Source organism: Haemaphysalis longicornis, unplaced genomic scaffold (assembly GCF_048455015.1).
Source record: "Haemaphysalis longicornis isolate Haplotype H1 unplaced genomic scaffold, Haemaphysalis longicornis Haplotype H1 scaffold_1, whole genome shotgun sequence".
Taxonomy (NCBI): domain Eukaryota; kingdom Metazoa; phylum Arthropoda; class Arachnida; order Ixodida; family Ixodidae; genus Haemaphysalis; species Haemaphysalis longicornis.
Window position 1 is genome coordinate 288477208 of NW_027526203.1, and position 14604 is coordinate 288491811.

General features: G+C 47.3%; 1 protein-coding gene across 1 annotated transcript in view; it reads right to left on the minus strand.

Moving 5' to 3' along the window:
• Positions 1 to 6803, minus strand: part of LOC144169897 (uncharacterized) — a 61169-nt gene extending 54366 nt beyond the window's left edge. Inside the window, exon 1 of the mRNA XM_077699325.1 lies at positions 6706 to 6803. Coding sequence (XP_077555451.1) covers positions 6706 to 6726 — 21 coding nt within the window. The 5' untranslated portion in view covers positions 6727 to 6803. The remainder of the gene's footprint in view (positions 1 to 6705) is intronic.
• Positions 6804 to 14604: the final 7801 nt, after the last annotated feature.

The window sequence follows — 14604 nt, forward strand, 5'->3', positions numbered from 1 at the left end:
AAAGCTGCTGGTAAAATGTTGCCGGGCACATTTTCGTAATTTAGACAACGGGAAGAATTTTAAGAACGGACATTCCGTAGTACGGAAAGGCCGTAACAAAACAAACACTCCGTTTCAAAAAGCACGTGTTTCCTTAATTGATAGAACCTTCAGAAAAGAAAAAAAGAGCACTTTGACGAGGAATCGAACCCGCGACGTTGATCGAAAGGGTATGACGCTCGAGACCACTGCACCACCACACTTTTTTTTTTCTTTATTGCCTGCTTGGCACATACATAGGACATGTAGCACCACCACACGAACGCTGCACTTCAGCCGAACAACCTGTATACTACATGGATGCCCACCCTGCGTGTGCCATACGTCGGTGTTTTCTAGCTGGCTAACAGATTTCCTGGCTGATAAAGTGCGATATCTTAAATAGCGCTTGCGCAGTAAGGTTCCGCGAAGCCTCCACAATAGTTGATCGCCATCAACTCCGCTGTTTCGAGAAAGCGCTCGCAAAAATGTGTGTGACTGGCTGCGACTGCGATTCCGCACTGCGTGAATAGTGCTTGCTGTGCTTTGGTTTTAAGTTTTAGGCTAAATACTTTGGCTGATGTTGATTCCTTAAGAACTAAATTATTTTCCGCAAGTCTGCTTCTGCACGCAAATGACCTTATATTTTGTACAAGTGTGCCGGTCACACACGCATGTGCAGTTTGCAGGTCCGGGGCAGCGACATTGCCGGAGCGTTGTAAAGACAAGATACAGCGCTCGTGCACGTTGAGCGGCATGGGCCTCATGGTCCTCACTAAGTTTGCTACACTTTAGACACTAACGAAACAGAGCCGCATTCATTACGCCACGAATGTTGTCGGAGCGCAGTTTTCGCTTCTCGATCGATTCCCGACGATCGACACAATATATTTCTTGCAGTTATTAATAAACTGATCTGTTTCTGTTCTGCATCATAAAGAGGAAACGCCCGTATTTTGCAAAGCAGAAAAATATTCAGTTTGACGTGCAACGGAGACAGCATCCGTATACTGAGGGACGGAGCGCACTTCCGTTAAATTACGGGTGTTTTTTTTTTTGTTTTGCATCAAACGGAACACGGCTCTGTTTTATTACGGCCATCTGGTCCGTAATTTGTCCGTAAAATTACGGATTGTTTTTACAGTGTGCCTAAGCAAGCGGTATGCACAAAATTTGTAGCGTTCGATTCAGTTTTAAATGCAGAGCATTTCAGTAACTCACGATGTCACCCGCGTTGACGTCCGTAGGCGTCCGTAGTCGTAGTACGCACCCCTCCCCCTACACTATATAAAAAAAAATACTATCCGGCGCCTGGTTTCGATCACCAGACCCTGCGGGCGGAACGCAATGTACATGGTGCTCTACCCACTGCGCCACAAAGCCGACACAGAATGGGAGGCTACGAACGCGCCTTATATCCTTGACTCATTCAAATTACTGCTGACGAGCGCTCTCTCGTCAGCAGTTGCCACAAGTGCAACAACATTAACGTAACGCAAACTACTTAACGTCGTGCGCCCCCGGAAATGCTCTGCATTTGATCGTGCCCCTCGCGAGGGGGATGTTTCACTGCGTCGCCATGCGAACAGTTTGCCGTGGCCTCCGCGATTTGCTGCCGGCGCGTCGCCGGTAGCCGATCGCGGACGCCACGAGTTTGCCATTATAGTTTCCGCCCGCTCCGGTCGGTGTCGCCACGGTTCAAACCACGGCAGGGGAGCTGCGCGGGCGTTCGTTGATCGGCGTGCGTACCGGCGTGGTGGTTTGATTTTTTAGACCTTCCAGCCACACGTGTCCCGTCAAAAAGAATGCTGGCAACCATGACAGTCAGCTCTGCGGCAACAGACTTTCAACCACACGTCAGAATAAAATAGCCATTTAAAAATTTGTCTCCCACTAAAAACCTATGCTTTGAAACCTTTCCCATTCCTTTATGCGGTTTTTGAATCACGTGTTTAAATCAGCCGGGTTGTTTGGACACGTAGCATAGTGTAACGTTTAGACACTGCGTGCCGCCACCTTTCAGTCTCCCGAAATTTTATTGCAAAATTAAAATTATTTCTCCCCGTTTAATATAAATTCCTTGCAGTTATCGTAGTATATAAAACGCTGGATTTCATTTCAGCTAGCCGTCATGCACTCCATAAAAATTGTCCACCCCTTAAACAGAAAAGGTGCCTGGCGTTCCGTAATCGCAGGGCTACGCTTAATAAAACTTCTCAAACCCAGCCGCTCGATTGCTGTTCGTGCCAATTTTTTTTTTTGCTTTGTTACACTGCTTGCGCCATCTATCGGAACTTTCGTTACCGGGTGTGCGTATAATCGGGCTTGGTGCACCGTGGCATCCATGATATTTGCTAGTCAACTGATGATGGGAGAGAGATTGTAGGCTCAACATGTCCCTTCAGAACACTGAGCACTACTTCAACGCAGTGTCATGATTCAGCTATAACTGTAACAATCTTTTTCTGTCCCGAAAAACGTTTGACTATTACAAATCTCGGTTACCCTAGATTTCTTGCAGCCTATGAAGTAATTGACGTGTGACACTCCGTCAAAGGCTTTGGATGGACTCTCGAAGATTTATTTTCCACACTGATACATTGTTAATACTAGGTCATCTAAAGTTTCTATTGACAGAGCTTTAGAAAAGCACCTCTGAAATATATCATTGGGAAAGGTTTATTGGCAATTAATTTAAACAAAATTACTATAGGATACAGTAAACAGGTCAATAAATACATCATTGGATCCGTTGTTCTCACATAACTAAACTTTTTCTTTAACTGGTAACTGTACTGCTAGGCAGATATGTTTGAGGGTCATAAACGAGGAGGAGGAGGAAGGAACGTCCAACCAACCAACCAAACGTTTAATGGAGCAGTCAATGTTGTGTTGACCGCCAGATGGGGGACCTCCTTAGTCGAGGAAGCCCTGGGTCTTGGCGGCCTGTCTCTCCCAGTCTACCAGGTGTTGTTGGTGATCCGGGTTGGATCTGGTCAACCGACCCTCCCACTGCTCAAATGAGGGATTTGGATTTGGGCTAGGGATGGTGTGCGGCGGCACTCCCATAGCATGTGGTTGAGAGTGCATGGCTCTATGCAGAATTTAAAAGTGTATGTGTATAATGTCGGATGTATTGAGTGTAGTAATGTACCGTGTGGAAATGTGTTAGTCTGGAGCTGTCTGTAGATGACCGTGTCTTCGCGAGACAAGTTGATATGTGGAGGCAGAAAGGTTTTTCGTCCCAAGCGGTAGTGTGCCAGGATGTTAATCTACCTTCTGGGGATGATTTCTCGTGCTGGGCTCATGGAAGTACTGGCTGATATCCCAGATGGAGGCGCCGGGTGTGTATGAGCTCGGGCTGCTGCGTGAGCCGCCTCATTCCCTTCCAGGGACGAATGTGCCGGTGTCCATATGATGAAAATTATGGGTAAATCAGTTGAGTCGATAGATATTTGCTGCTACAAGCGTGAGTTCATTAAGATGCTTGCAGAAATCGAGCGCGCGTGCAACCGGTTGGGGCGAAGGTGACCGACTTGCTGTAAACGAACCCATTGTAGAGTAGTTTTCACATGTTGCATTCATTGATTGTCTAAAACCAGTTTTATTTTGCTTCTCCGGTGCAGAGTGGGAACCCGGCCTTATCTTCATTTGCAGTACTCGCAAATTTGACGCGGCTGTTGACGTTTACGGGCACAAAAACGTGGGCACCAACTCCGAAAGAAGAAGCCAATGAAAAACAACGTTAAGAAAATTGACGCTTTTCTTTAATTAACGGAGTATATAAGGTGTGCCCGTAGCAGAAGGATTGATGCTGCCGTTGTAGTTATTTTGGGTCACGGGTGCAGCAGGACCATCGTGCGGCGGCGAGAAAGCTTTAGGTTGCTCCCAGCCGAACTTTGGCCCCCGTACCAAGGGCCAGTAAAAAAATTCAGGAAAGCTTGCACTAACGCGCAAGACTTGAATGACGCAGCTGTTGTAGGTGACCATTACCGGGCACATAGTTTTCAGTATCGTTGTTTATTTGCATAGTTGCGGTGCTGGTAATCGTCGTCATATGCATCGAAGAGGTCGTCGTCTTCTGTGCGGAGAGTGGTGAATGCAAATTCATCCTCAATATTGTTGGCTTCCACCAGCTCAACTGGCGAAGCTTGCACTAGGTCGTGCAAGGCTTAAACCATAGTGAAGCTGCAGGATTTCTTTATACGTGAGCACTAAAGGGCATATAACCACACATTTCTACAAGTTTCCAGTTGTTTATTTACATGTTCCGTCGTTGCTTTGCACTGCGCTAGTAGTAGTCATCGTCCTATGCATCGATATCGTCGTGTTCCTCATGCCAAGGATTACATGCGCGCTAGCACTTGACGACAGCGCTTCTTTTTTTTTTTTTTTTTTAGTAAAACCACTCCTTTAGCCGGGACTCGGCGGTCGCCGCGAGGCACGGGCTGACGTGCGCTCGGCATTTTCTCGCTGCTCGTGATTTTTGCCACACTGTTTTTTTTTTTATGCTAAAGACTCTGCGCGTAGCGGGAGCTCTCCACGGTCGGCGTGAGGCACGCACTTACGACCGCTTCGCATTGTTTAGGTATTTTTTTCCCGCAACACCGAACTTACGGCTTGTACAACAGCTCCGCTCTTAAAAAGAAAAACTCGCCTCCACAGTTCGAAAGTGGCAAATGGCCGTGGAACCGATAAGGGGATGAAGAATGGAAGCTATTCTTCAGAGCAGATCATGTCACAGGATTACTTGTTCAATGGTTCTTCCAATGAGGAAAATTTCACACTGTTGAAAATTGCAAGTGCCAGTGCAGTCTGAATCAAAACCATTGCGCTACACGTTTTGACAATGAAAAAGACTGCATGGATGAATCTAAGCCGTTGAGGTGAACGTTTTGGCGATCATATTCGGTGCATTCATATTTTGTGGGTGGTTACTAGGTGCATTCTTTTCATGTTTTTTTTTTCACGATTTAAGTATAAATCGTGAAAATTCGCACAAAACATCTGGAAAGAAAGAACACCGCGCGTTCCTATTTTTTTTGTCGTTCCTAGTCTGATTACGACTATAACGTTCATGGGCTATGTTGTGGTTCTAGCCAGCCGGTGCGAACAGATTGGTAAATTATGACTCAGCATACATGTATGGACAGTAACACCTGGTAAATCACGCCCTCTGTAGAGGAAAACCGCCAAACTTGGGCTTCACAAACGGGCCACGCACATTTTTTTTTCCGTTCGGTACGTCCACAGTGTAAGACCACCATGCACATCAACGCACCGCAATCATCCAATGAGCCTTGCGTAGAACTACCACCACCACGACCACCACCATCACCACCATCATGTCCTGTGCAGGATGAAGGTCTCCCATTGGCTTCTAGCTCTGTCTGTCCTGCGCTGTTCGAATGCATCCTTTGACACCAAATATTACAGAGAAGCTGTATATAGCCTCCCTCTGGCGGTGGTCGACGTCCATCCGTCTACACCTCTCGCCGACTTGAAAAAATTTTCGCCTCAGTTTTCGCGAATGCTCTGCAGCTCTCAATTTAATGTGGCGGTCTCGGAAAGAAGCATGCTAAAATTCGCTGCTAAGACGACTCTATCATAACTTCATTTACTTATTATAATTAGTTCACGGTAAAGTTGCAAGCGTTACAGAATTCCCTCCACTGTCAATGCATAGCCGTCTAGGGCAGGTAAATGGTCGTCCCCTAGAATGAAACTCCAGTTCGTCCGAGTTTCATTCGGCTAAGTAGCCAGGAAGTGTGCTCAATCGTAAATTACGAAGAAACCTGTTTTATTTCATGCATACATGCGTCGATTGAGGTAAAACACACCACAGCTTCGGCTCGCGCTTCTTCACGAGGTGGGAGGTCTGAATAATTTTTTTTACCTCATCGCTCTATCGAGTTATGGTCTTCTTCTACCTCTATTACCATGGCGGCTCGTCGTCAGAAGGCTGGTCTTGTAAACCTTAGTCCTACAAAAAGGCTTTCTGAACTTCGGGAACTGTGATCAGAGAGCCTTGTCGTAGGATTAAAGATTAACATAAGCAAGACAAAAGTAATGTTAAATAGATATGCAGAAGGGACCTTTTTCAGTATTAAACACTAGAACAGGTTGGTCAAGGTAACTATATCTTGGGCAAATTGCGGGCACCGGTACAAAGGCGCAGAATTACTATGGGATGGACAGCATTGGGCAAACAGACTGAAGTAATGAGCAATAAACCTCTGTCACTGAAAAGAGAGATATACAACAAATGCATACTCCCGGTGATGATTTATGAGGCAGAAACTTGGGGCCTCATTAGAAGCGCCTTTAAAGAAATCCCAGGCCGGGCCAGCGACCAGTGGAAAGCAGAATGACAGCAGTAATGCTTAGAGATAGGAAACGAGCGGGATTGGTTAGGGATCCAAATCTGGTGGCAGATATTCTAGCTCAGTTCAAGAGGAGCAGTTAAAGTTGGTCTGCACATATAACGCGGAAAACTGAAAATGGAATTATTTATAGATAAATATATTGGCACTCAGAAATAACACAGTGAACATGCCGATGGCCCAAAGGCACAACGAAAAGGATATATAAGCGGCACGCAGCTTTTCTCAGGCGAGAAATTCCTTCGAGCTGTAAAGCCGGGAGATCAGCTGCCGTGGTAACTGACAAGGATATTTCGGGGCTTACCAGTCCAAGTGTTCCCCTCATGACTTCACGTCGATCGCGTCGCCGGTCGTTTCGCTCCCTACGGTGCCGGCGCTGAATAGCCACGCCACCCGCGAAAACGGCGCCTTTTTTTATGCTGACAAGCGCTCGACGGCACGTGACTGCGTGACGTATGGCTCCCACGTCCCCTTCGATTGGCCAGCCCCAGAAGAAGAAGAAGTGGGGAACCAAAGCGTCCGCGTCGGCGCACGGCCCGCCACAGGTGAGGCGCGCCCCCTCCTCCCTCCCCCGCGCCGCCGAGCCGCGTCGTGAGCTGTGGCCGACGGCCGCTCAGTGGGGAACACGGGACGGCCAGCACGATTCTGTCAGTGCGCCGCCGGCCGGAATGTGGGGCTCGTGGCTGTCGTCGTTTCCGCCACGCTGCCCTCCCGCGAGGGGCCATCCTTGACTCACATCTTGATGGGGCTCGTGATCCGCTCGCGGACCGGCCTTGATTGTGCCCGGCTCATTTGGGGGCCTCAATGAAGATCGACTTCATTGAGCGAAATCGTTGTGGCCGAGGGGCGTAAAAGGAACAACAAGGCACCGTGCAGCCCACACGAAGACAGCGCATGCCTTTATTTATTTTCTCCGCATTTTTCATGGGCTCGGAAACGGCCGCTCAGCCCTTCTGACTTTTCTTTTGTCTGTCATCATAGGAGTTAGGACGGGCGTCGGGCCGTAAAGACTGCTGCTGGCCCTATTCAAAGGGTTCCTCTTTTCGGGAGACAAGCAACGCTCATGACGCCTCAGATATGAGCTGTTCTTGTCTTCAAGAAGCGCTTGTACTGACAATGCAGGAAGGCAGGCTTGACGCAATATTAATTAAGGTGACGTCCGACGCTTACTTTTTCGCTTGTTTTATTACTGTTAACCACTTAAGTTAAAATGTTTTGTGTCTGCTTCCAGCGTTCGGCACTCGCTTTTAAACGTTTTCATCTTGTAAGCAATTTCGGGATGTGGCAGATTATTCACTTCACTATTTCTTTTTTTGAGGAATCTTTTGTGTGTGTCTGTGTGGAGATGTGGCAGAAAAGTAATGAAGTCTGGCGGCTGGAAGCGCTGTGTACAAACCGACAGCTGGTGGCTTCCCTTTACGTGACAGTTTCGTGAACCCCTGCCGTACACTACGCAAAAGTTTTAACCTGCTGCACTTGCTACCCGATTGTAGAGCACTTCGGGAGCCAAGCAGAATTTGTGCCTCTCATTACAAAGGACTGAGGTCCAGGCAGATCGGAAAGACGTCCTGACCTTCTGTAACATATTGAGAGGCAGCCCAAATTCTTCCGTGGCCTGAATACAGGGCCCACATAAATCGTGGTTTCTAAAGTGTGAAAAAGAAGGGAAATGCCAAAATTTGAGTAACTAACCGTAAACTCTCACCGCCCCAAGAAACCGAGAAGAGACAAAGGGAAAATGGGTTGCGGCTCATTTGATCTTGGGGGGTAGTTCTTGCTTTTTCACGCTGTCACAGGCCAGCAGGAAATCTATAATTGGGAATTCGTGCCGCCAGAAACCAAACGTCAAGGAAGCTTTTATTTGGGAAGCCCCTGAAATGATCATAAAAATGGTGGCAGGTGTGTGCCAAAGCATTGCGTACACTTGGCTGCTGCATCACAACGCCCGGGGGTGACCCGGCCAACTATAAGTAAATCAATTTTCGGCAGAAACGAGCATTGCTGTTGGTTTGCAAGACCCGTACTCCTGGATCTAACTTCATGCGGCTTCATTTTATTTCCCTGGCTCAAAAACCATGTGAGAGAGGGTGATATCGAATGTCTAGATGGGCGCAACCAACGATATGAATGTCATTTAATTCCATCTTATTGATTGATGAATTCTTTAATTTGGAAGTGGAGGACTAGGTGGTGAGCGTACTCAAGGATGTCATTATGCACAGCTTCAATATCAAAACGTTGAAAAACACTATGGTTGTGTCTATGCAGATCAAAAACGGAGCAGTGCAGAATAAGATGTTGCGTGTTGGTTTCACACACGGTGTGACAATATGTGCATGTATGGGGAGCACTGGTATCAATGACTTCTTCCGGTCAGCTAGTGTCTGCCATTTATGTGTTATATGAGGGGTAGCGGCCGTGTTGGAAAGTACTTTGTTGATAAATATTTCTTGGGATCGGCTGAGGGGTAAGTCCTTAAAGGTGGGGAGAGGGGTGAGAGAGGGACAGAACGATCTTTAATGAAGTCTGGCGATGTTAGCCGGGCTAAAATGCCGAACTTGCTACGCCAATTGATGACGTGATGATGATGATGATGGCGATGATGTTCAAGGACATGATGCGCACAGAAAGGGTGAGTTATTCACAGAAACTGGTCCAGACCTGTGTGTTGCAGGTACTCTATCAGAGCTTTTGAAGCCCGTAAATCACGTTTGGGACCCGCCGCGGTGGCTCAGTGGCTAAGGCGTTGCGCTGCTGAGCACGAGGTCGCGGGTTCGATTCCCGGCCGCGGCGGCCACTTTTCTGATGGAGGCGAAAAGCAAAAACGCCCGTGTGTACGAGATTTCGGCGCACGATAAAGATCCCCAGGTGGTCAAAATTAATCCGGAGCCCTCCACTACGGCGCGCCTCATCGCCTGCGTTGCGTCGGCGCGTTAAACCCTACAATCAATCAATCAAATCACGTTTGGGACAAACCCATGGTCCTAAAATGTCCTTTAGCTGAATGTCCACGGAAAGCGGCAGTCCCAAAGACACTTTGAGGGACACTCTTTGAGTACTGAATCAAGCACATTCACAGAGCACGTGCTCGAGGGTTTCTCGCACATCACAGTGTGGGCAGAGTGGTGACGTGGCTCGTTTCATCTTAAAGAGGAAGTTGCGCGTGTATGCGACATTCAACCGCATGCGATGTAGAATTGCTTCTACCCGCTTGGAGAGTCCTGGTGGCATTTTAAATTTGCAGTTGGGATCGATGAAAGATAGCGGCGCGTAATGACGTGACACGTCATCCCAGGCTGCACGCTGCATGTTCCATGCCACGCTGAATGCAAGGAAAGATGCATCTTTCCTGGAGAATGGTATGGATATTGCCGATGAACGATGTTTATGCGCAACGGATGCAGCAATGTCCGCCTTCACATTGCCAGTTATCCCACAATGGGCTGGAATCCACTGAACTGATATGTGACGGTGCGCTTGTAGAGCATGGAGATGAATAGCGTGTATGTCAGACACAGGCTGGTCTTTTGGAAAAGACGCTAGATATTGAAGTGCACCCCTTGAGAGGTGATGCGTTTCAGTCTCTCAAGATGAAGGAGCCGGAGGTAGCGTCGCACTCGTGCCAGTTCGAAGTGGCCGCCTGGTGGCGAGTGCGCGTCGCGGAGATCGGGAGATCCGATCGAGTAGGAGAGGCTGGAGATAAATAGTATATAATTACAGATTGTGAGGTGGCACGACATGTGCCCCCTCGTCACCTCCTCCCTCCCCCAATAGCCCTCAGGCACGGCTATGAATGATAGGAGCGACAAAATTCAGAGTTGAAATCTTGTTAGTTTTCTGCCGCACCTTTCACGCGCCTGCGAGGTTTGCGTATGTGTGATTGTGTAAGTGTGCGCGTGCGTGTGTGAGCATGTGCCTGAGCCTGTGAGTGTCTGGGAGTGCGTGTGAGTGTGCTTGTGTGCGCGTGTGAGTGCGCATGAGCATGCTTGTGGGCGTGCACGTGTGTGTTCGTGTGCGTGTGGGAGTGAGCGTGTGTGTTTGCGTGTGCGTGTGTGCGGTGTGACGCTCGCATTCAATGCTCTAATTATCCGACGCTACCATGTCAGGCTGAGATCTCTGATAGGATTCGGTAACGATAGCACATTGAAAAACTTTGGTCTGTGGGCGCAAAAATTCTTTGTATATAATCTCCTTTTGTTTTACACAAATGGTCAGTTCATTTCATTAATTTTAAAGGTTCGCAACTGCTTTTTTTTATAATATATCCGTGTTCTTCTCAGTAGCTATGCCAATCATGCCCCGTGTAGAAAATACAAGTGACATTAATTACCTTCTTTTGCAGGTTAGGAAATCTACGGGCCCGCAATAGCAACCTGATCACCGAAACCACAATTCAAGGCTGTCGTGCAGGGTGCCAGATGAAAAGGCTAGGCTGCCCACAGCTGTCCTCACGCTGCATGCGCCCCTGTGCTATTATGGGGCTTTGCTGTGCACTAAATAATTGCCTACGTTTTACCCTTGAACAGTAGGTTGTTGATTTAAAGACTATGGTGCACACGCTTCCATTAGCCCCGCAATCCGTGCAGGTTCGGGTCACAGTTGTAAGGGAATGTGTTTTTGTGGCCCTCGAGCTGTGTATAAAGTTGCATCAGATAATCAAATCGATTTGTTTGTTTTCCCTCTGTACAGAGAAGGCAATCCTTATTAAGCGAGAAACGTTAGGACATTGAAATCATTTATAGCCACAATAGAACGGAATTATTTGCCTTTATAGTGAGTCCCGATCATTAGCAGTTTATCCTCTAAAGACTCCACGTGGAAAACATTGCACACAGTAAACTTTTTACACACTTTTTGGCCAAAAAGTGTGTAGGATAAGTGGAAAAGGGGTGTTGGGAGCCCATTACACCTTTTTTCTTGAATCTCAACACCACTTTCCTAGCTCTACACCATTTGTGTGGGAAAAGGAGCGTGTTGATAAATTTCAACCCCCTTAGGGTGTTGAAAGGGTGTGGGAAAGGTGTTCACCTGTTCATTGAATAAGGCCATGCTTGCTTGTACAATTGCGCTGTAAAGAACAAGACATCCCCTCATATCCTCCTCTACTCGTAGGAAATCTTCAAGAGCAAAAACAAAAATTGTTCGTCTGCAGTGATCGCTTGTTTTCATATACGGTGCGCCCCATGCCCCAAGGTCAGCTTTGGCGCGTGAAATATCAAATTGAACCTATAAAATTAAATAAAAACTATAGTTTTGTGTGGAAAAGGGTGTTGAATGACTGTAACACGCTTGGCTTTCTGTAGCGTGCTGAAACGGTGTGAAATAGGTGTTCAGTTGCAAAAAAAGAACAGCGCAGTTGCGGGTCTACGTAGTTTCTTCAGGTGTTGCTACGTTTTGCTACGTTTGCTAGGCTTTGGGATGTTCTTGCTAAGCTAGAATAAGCGCTGAGGGGTGAGGCCAAGTTTAACCAGATTTTTGAAGGCTGTTGAAGCGTGTCCCCCACACTGAGAGCGGATCCAAGGAGGAAACAAACTAGGCCGACCCCCAGCTCTGCTGTTTCTCCAGCCTTGCACCCCTATTGCAAGCTGCATCAATTTTTTTTTTTGCGTTTAGAATCCCAAAAAGACTAGTACTTTTGAAATGGTATAGTAAGAGGTGCGTATACGCTTACACCTTCTGTGGTGACACTCGAACAGGTTGCAAAGCCGGCTTCACTGTTATATATGTTTATCTGCGGTGGTGCACCCTTTACAGGGGGCGCAGTTCGTTTTCCCTGTCCTTTTTTGCTAAGGCCACCGAACCTAGTTTAAGGTTAAACAGCTTCATTTGTAATAAATTATGCCAATTTAGATTGTGTGAAACATCGTGAGGTACAAAACATAGTCCGCTTGTAGAAAATGTTCTGTACACCCGTGTAAACGGGTATAAAATACCTCCAAAGTTGGAGGTCACTTGCACCCGTTTTCTCATTTGGCGGTATTTTCGCACACCCTTTTTTTACACCCATTTCCTTTACACCCTTTTTCTTAATTTCCAAGATCCTAATTTAAAGCTTAGCCCCATTTGGGAAAAAGGGTGTTGAAATAATGAACACCCTGAAAGATGGCGGGGAACATTTGTTTGGTATTTATTAAAATTTCATAAATTATTGAACATAATAACTACCTCTCGATTAAAACGTTTTTGGAAATCCACATGCTGATTTGTATATGCTTACATTAAAAGGCATGATTCCGAAATTAGCACTGAAATATCTTATTTTTACGACAAGCCCACCGATTCCATTGGAGGACTTTCCTCTGCTGGCTATAAAAACATCAAGGGCCGATGTATTTCTAAGTAAGTATGTACTCTATGTCCCCGTGCATCCAGTTGGTTTTCGTGCTCTAATCATGGGATGGTCAAGTGTGTCTTGTGCATGTTGAATGTGTCTATGTCATGCTGGGCTCTCGACCAATCCAGACCGTCACGCGTAGCTCCGCTGCCCACACCCTTGTTTTCGGGTGTTGAGCAATCTTACGCCCTTTTTTTAGGGTGTTCACACGAACTCCCTTTTTTATCCTTCGACCAAAAACGGTGTGGGAAATTTTAGACTGCACATTCAGATTTTATCGCTCCGTAAACAAATTTGGTTGAAAGCGAAACCAAAACAGTCTCTCAAAACTAGAGTAGAGAATAGTGGTGCAATTTGTCTGCGTTTCATACAACTGTAGGTGCCAGATTGCGCTCATAGTAACTGTTGCGGAATTATGGAAGAAGAGGAAGACGACCGCGTACTATCATCGCGATCAGGGGCTAGAGGAGAATGAGGCTAATAAACCTCGGTCCGGCTCAGCCATGGCCTCGCGTCCACGTCCCGTTCCATAACATTTCTGGTGCCGTGAAACCCGGGAACGACGGACCAGCGGACTTCACGGCGCAGCGCCTTCAAGGTAGTACGTGGCCTCAGGTACGTCGGATCTTCCCATTTCGGAGGCCTCACCCTTGAACGGTGCCTGCCATGGCTGCGTGCTGGACACAGACCCCCCACCTAGAACCCGGAGATGAACCCCACCCATCGGACACTTCCGACCCTTGCTTCGCTGCGCTCTCTGGTTTAGATGACAGGCAGGTCGGGGACCAACTTATCAGTTCGCGGGTCATCCTCCGGGCGGACATAACGGAACTAGCCAACACCACTATTCCGCAACATACTCCCACCGTCGGGGGTGGGAGTATGTTGCGGAATTATGGAAGAAGAGGAAGACGACCGCGTACTATCATCGCGATCAGGGGCTAGAGGAGAAAGAGGCTAATAAACCTCGGTCCGGCTCAGCCATGGGCTCGCGTCCGCGTCCCGTTCCATAACAGTAACAAACAAAAATTTGCGTTTTTCAGTCCGGAGGTTTTCAATCGGCGCCGCCATAGTAAATAGTTTTTATGTGTTTAAAAATGGTGTGACACTGTTGATTTTCATTTTGCAAGCTCATGAAAGAGTAAGGTATCATTCACCACCGCTATTTCTTCCTTGACTTTTCTGTTTTATTCTCCATTTCACTCGTAAATTCGATGTGCAACATGTTGCGTCTCAGGACAATGTTGACCCTTTGTGGCTACATTCTGCAGAACCCATTATTTTGATTTGTTCTTTCTTTCTATTGAAATTAAGGGTCTATTGATTGCAAATGAATAAAAAAAATCCCGGGCCATCCCCACTAACGTGATACTTGGGAAGGGGTGAAGCAGGCAGTGTATCAGTGTATTCTTGGCGCCTTGGCTAACGGAAGTGAAACCGTTGGGGAATAGAGGTATACATCTTTGCTGTAAAGGTCTCGCGTCTTTGAAGCACGAAGTGTTCTAGCGCGAGGCGTAAACGAGTGTTTCGGTGTTTTTTTAGTACGCGTTACGAAGCGTTCCAGCACGAGGCGGCATAAACAAGTGTCCCGCTGTTTATTTAGTACGCGTTACGTTCTAGCGCGAGGCGTAAGCGAGTGTCCGGGTGTTTTACTGCCCCGACTACCTGAGACGACAGTTACAAAGCCCGAGCCCCTAAGGAGCTTCACCCCTAAAATCCCTTGAGATGCCGCCGATGGCTCTACCCTCGAAATTCTGTACAGAATATCGGCAAATGGGGACAAGCAGCACCGATAGCATGTTGTTTCTTTTATGCGAGGCTTCCTCTCCCCTGAAAGATCTCAAAATCTAAGACAATGGCTTGAGGGCT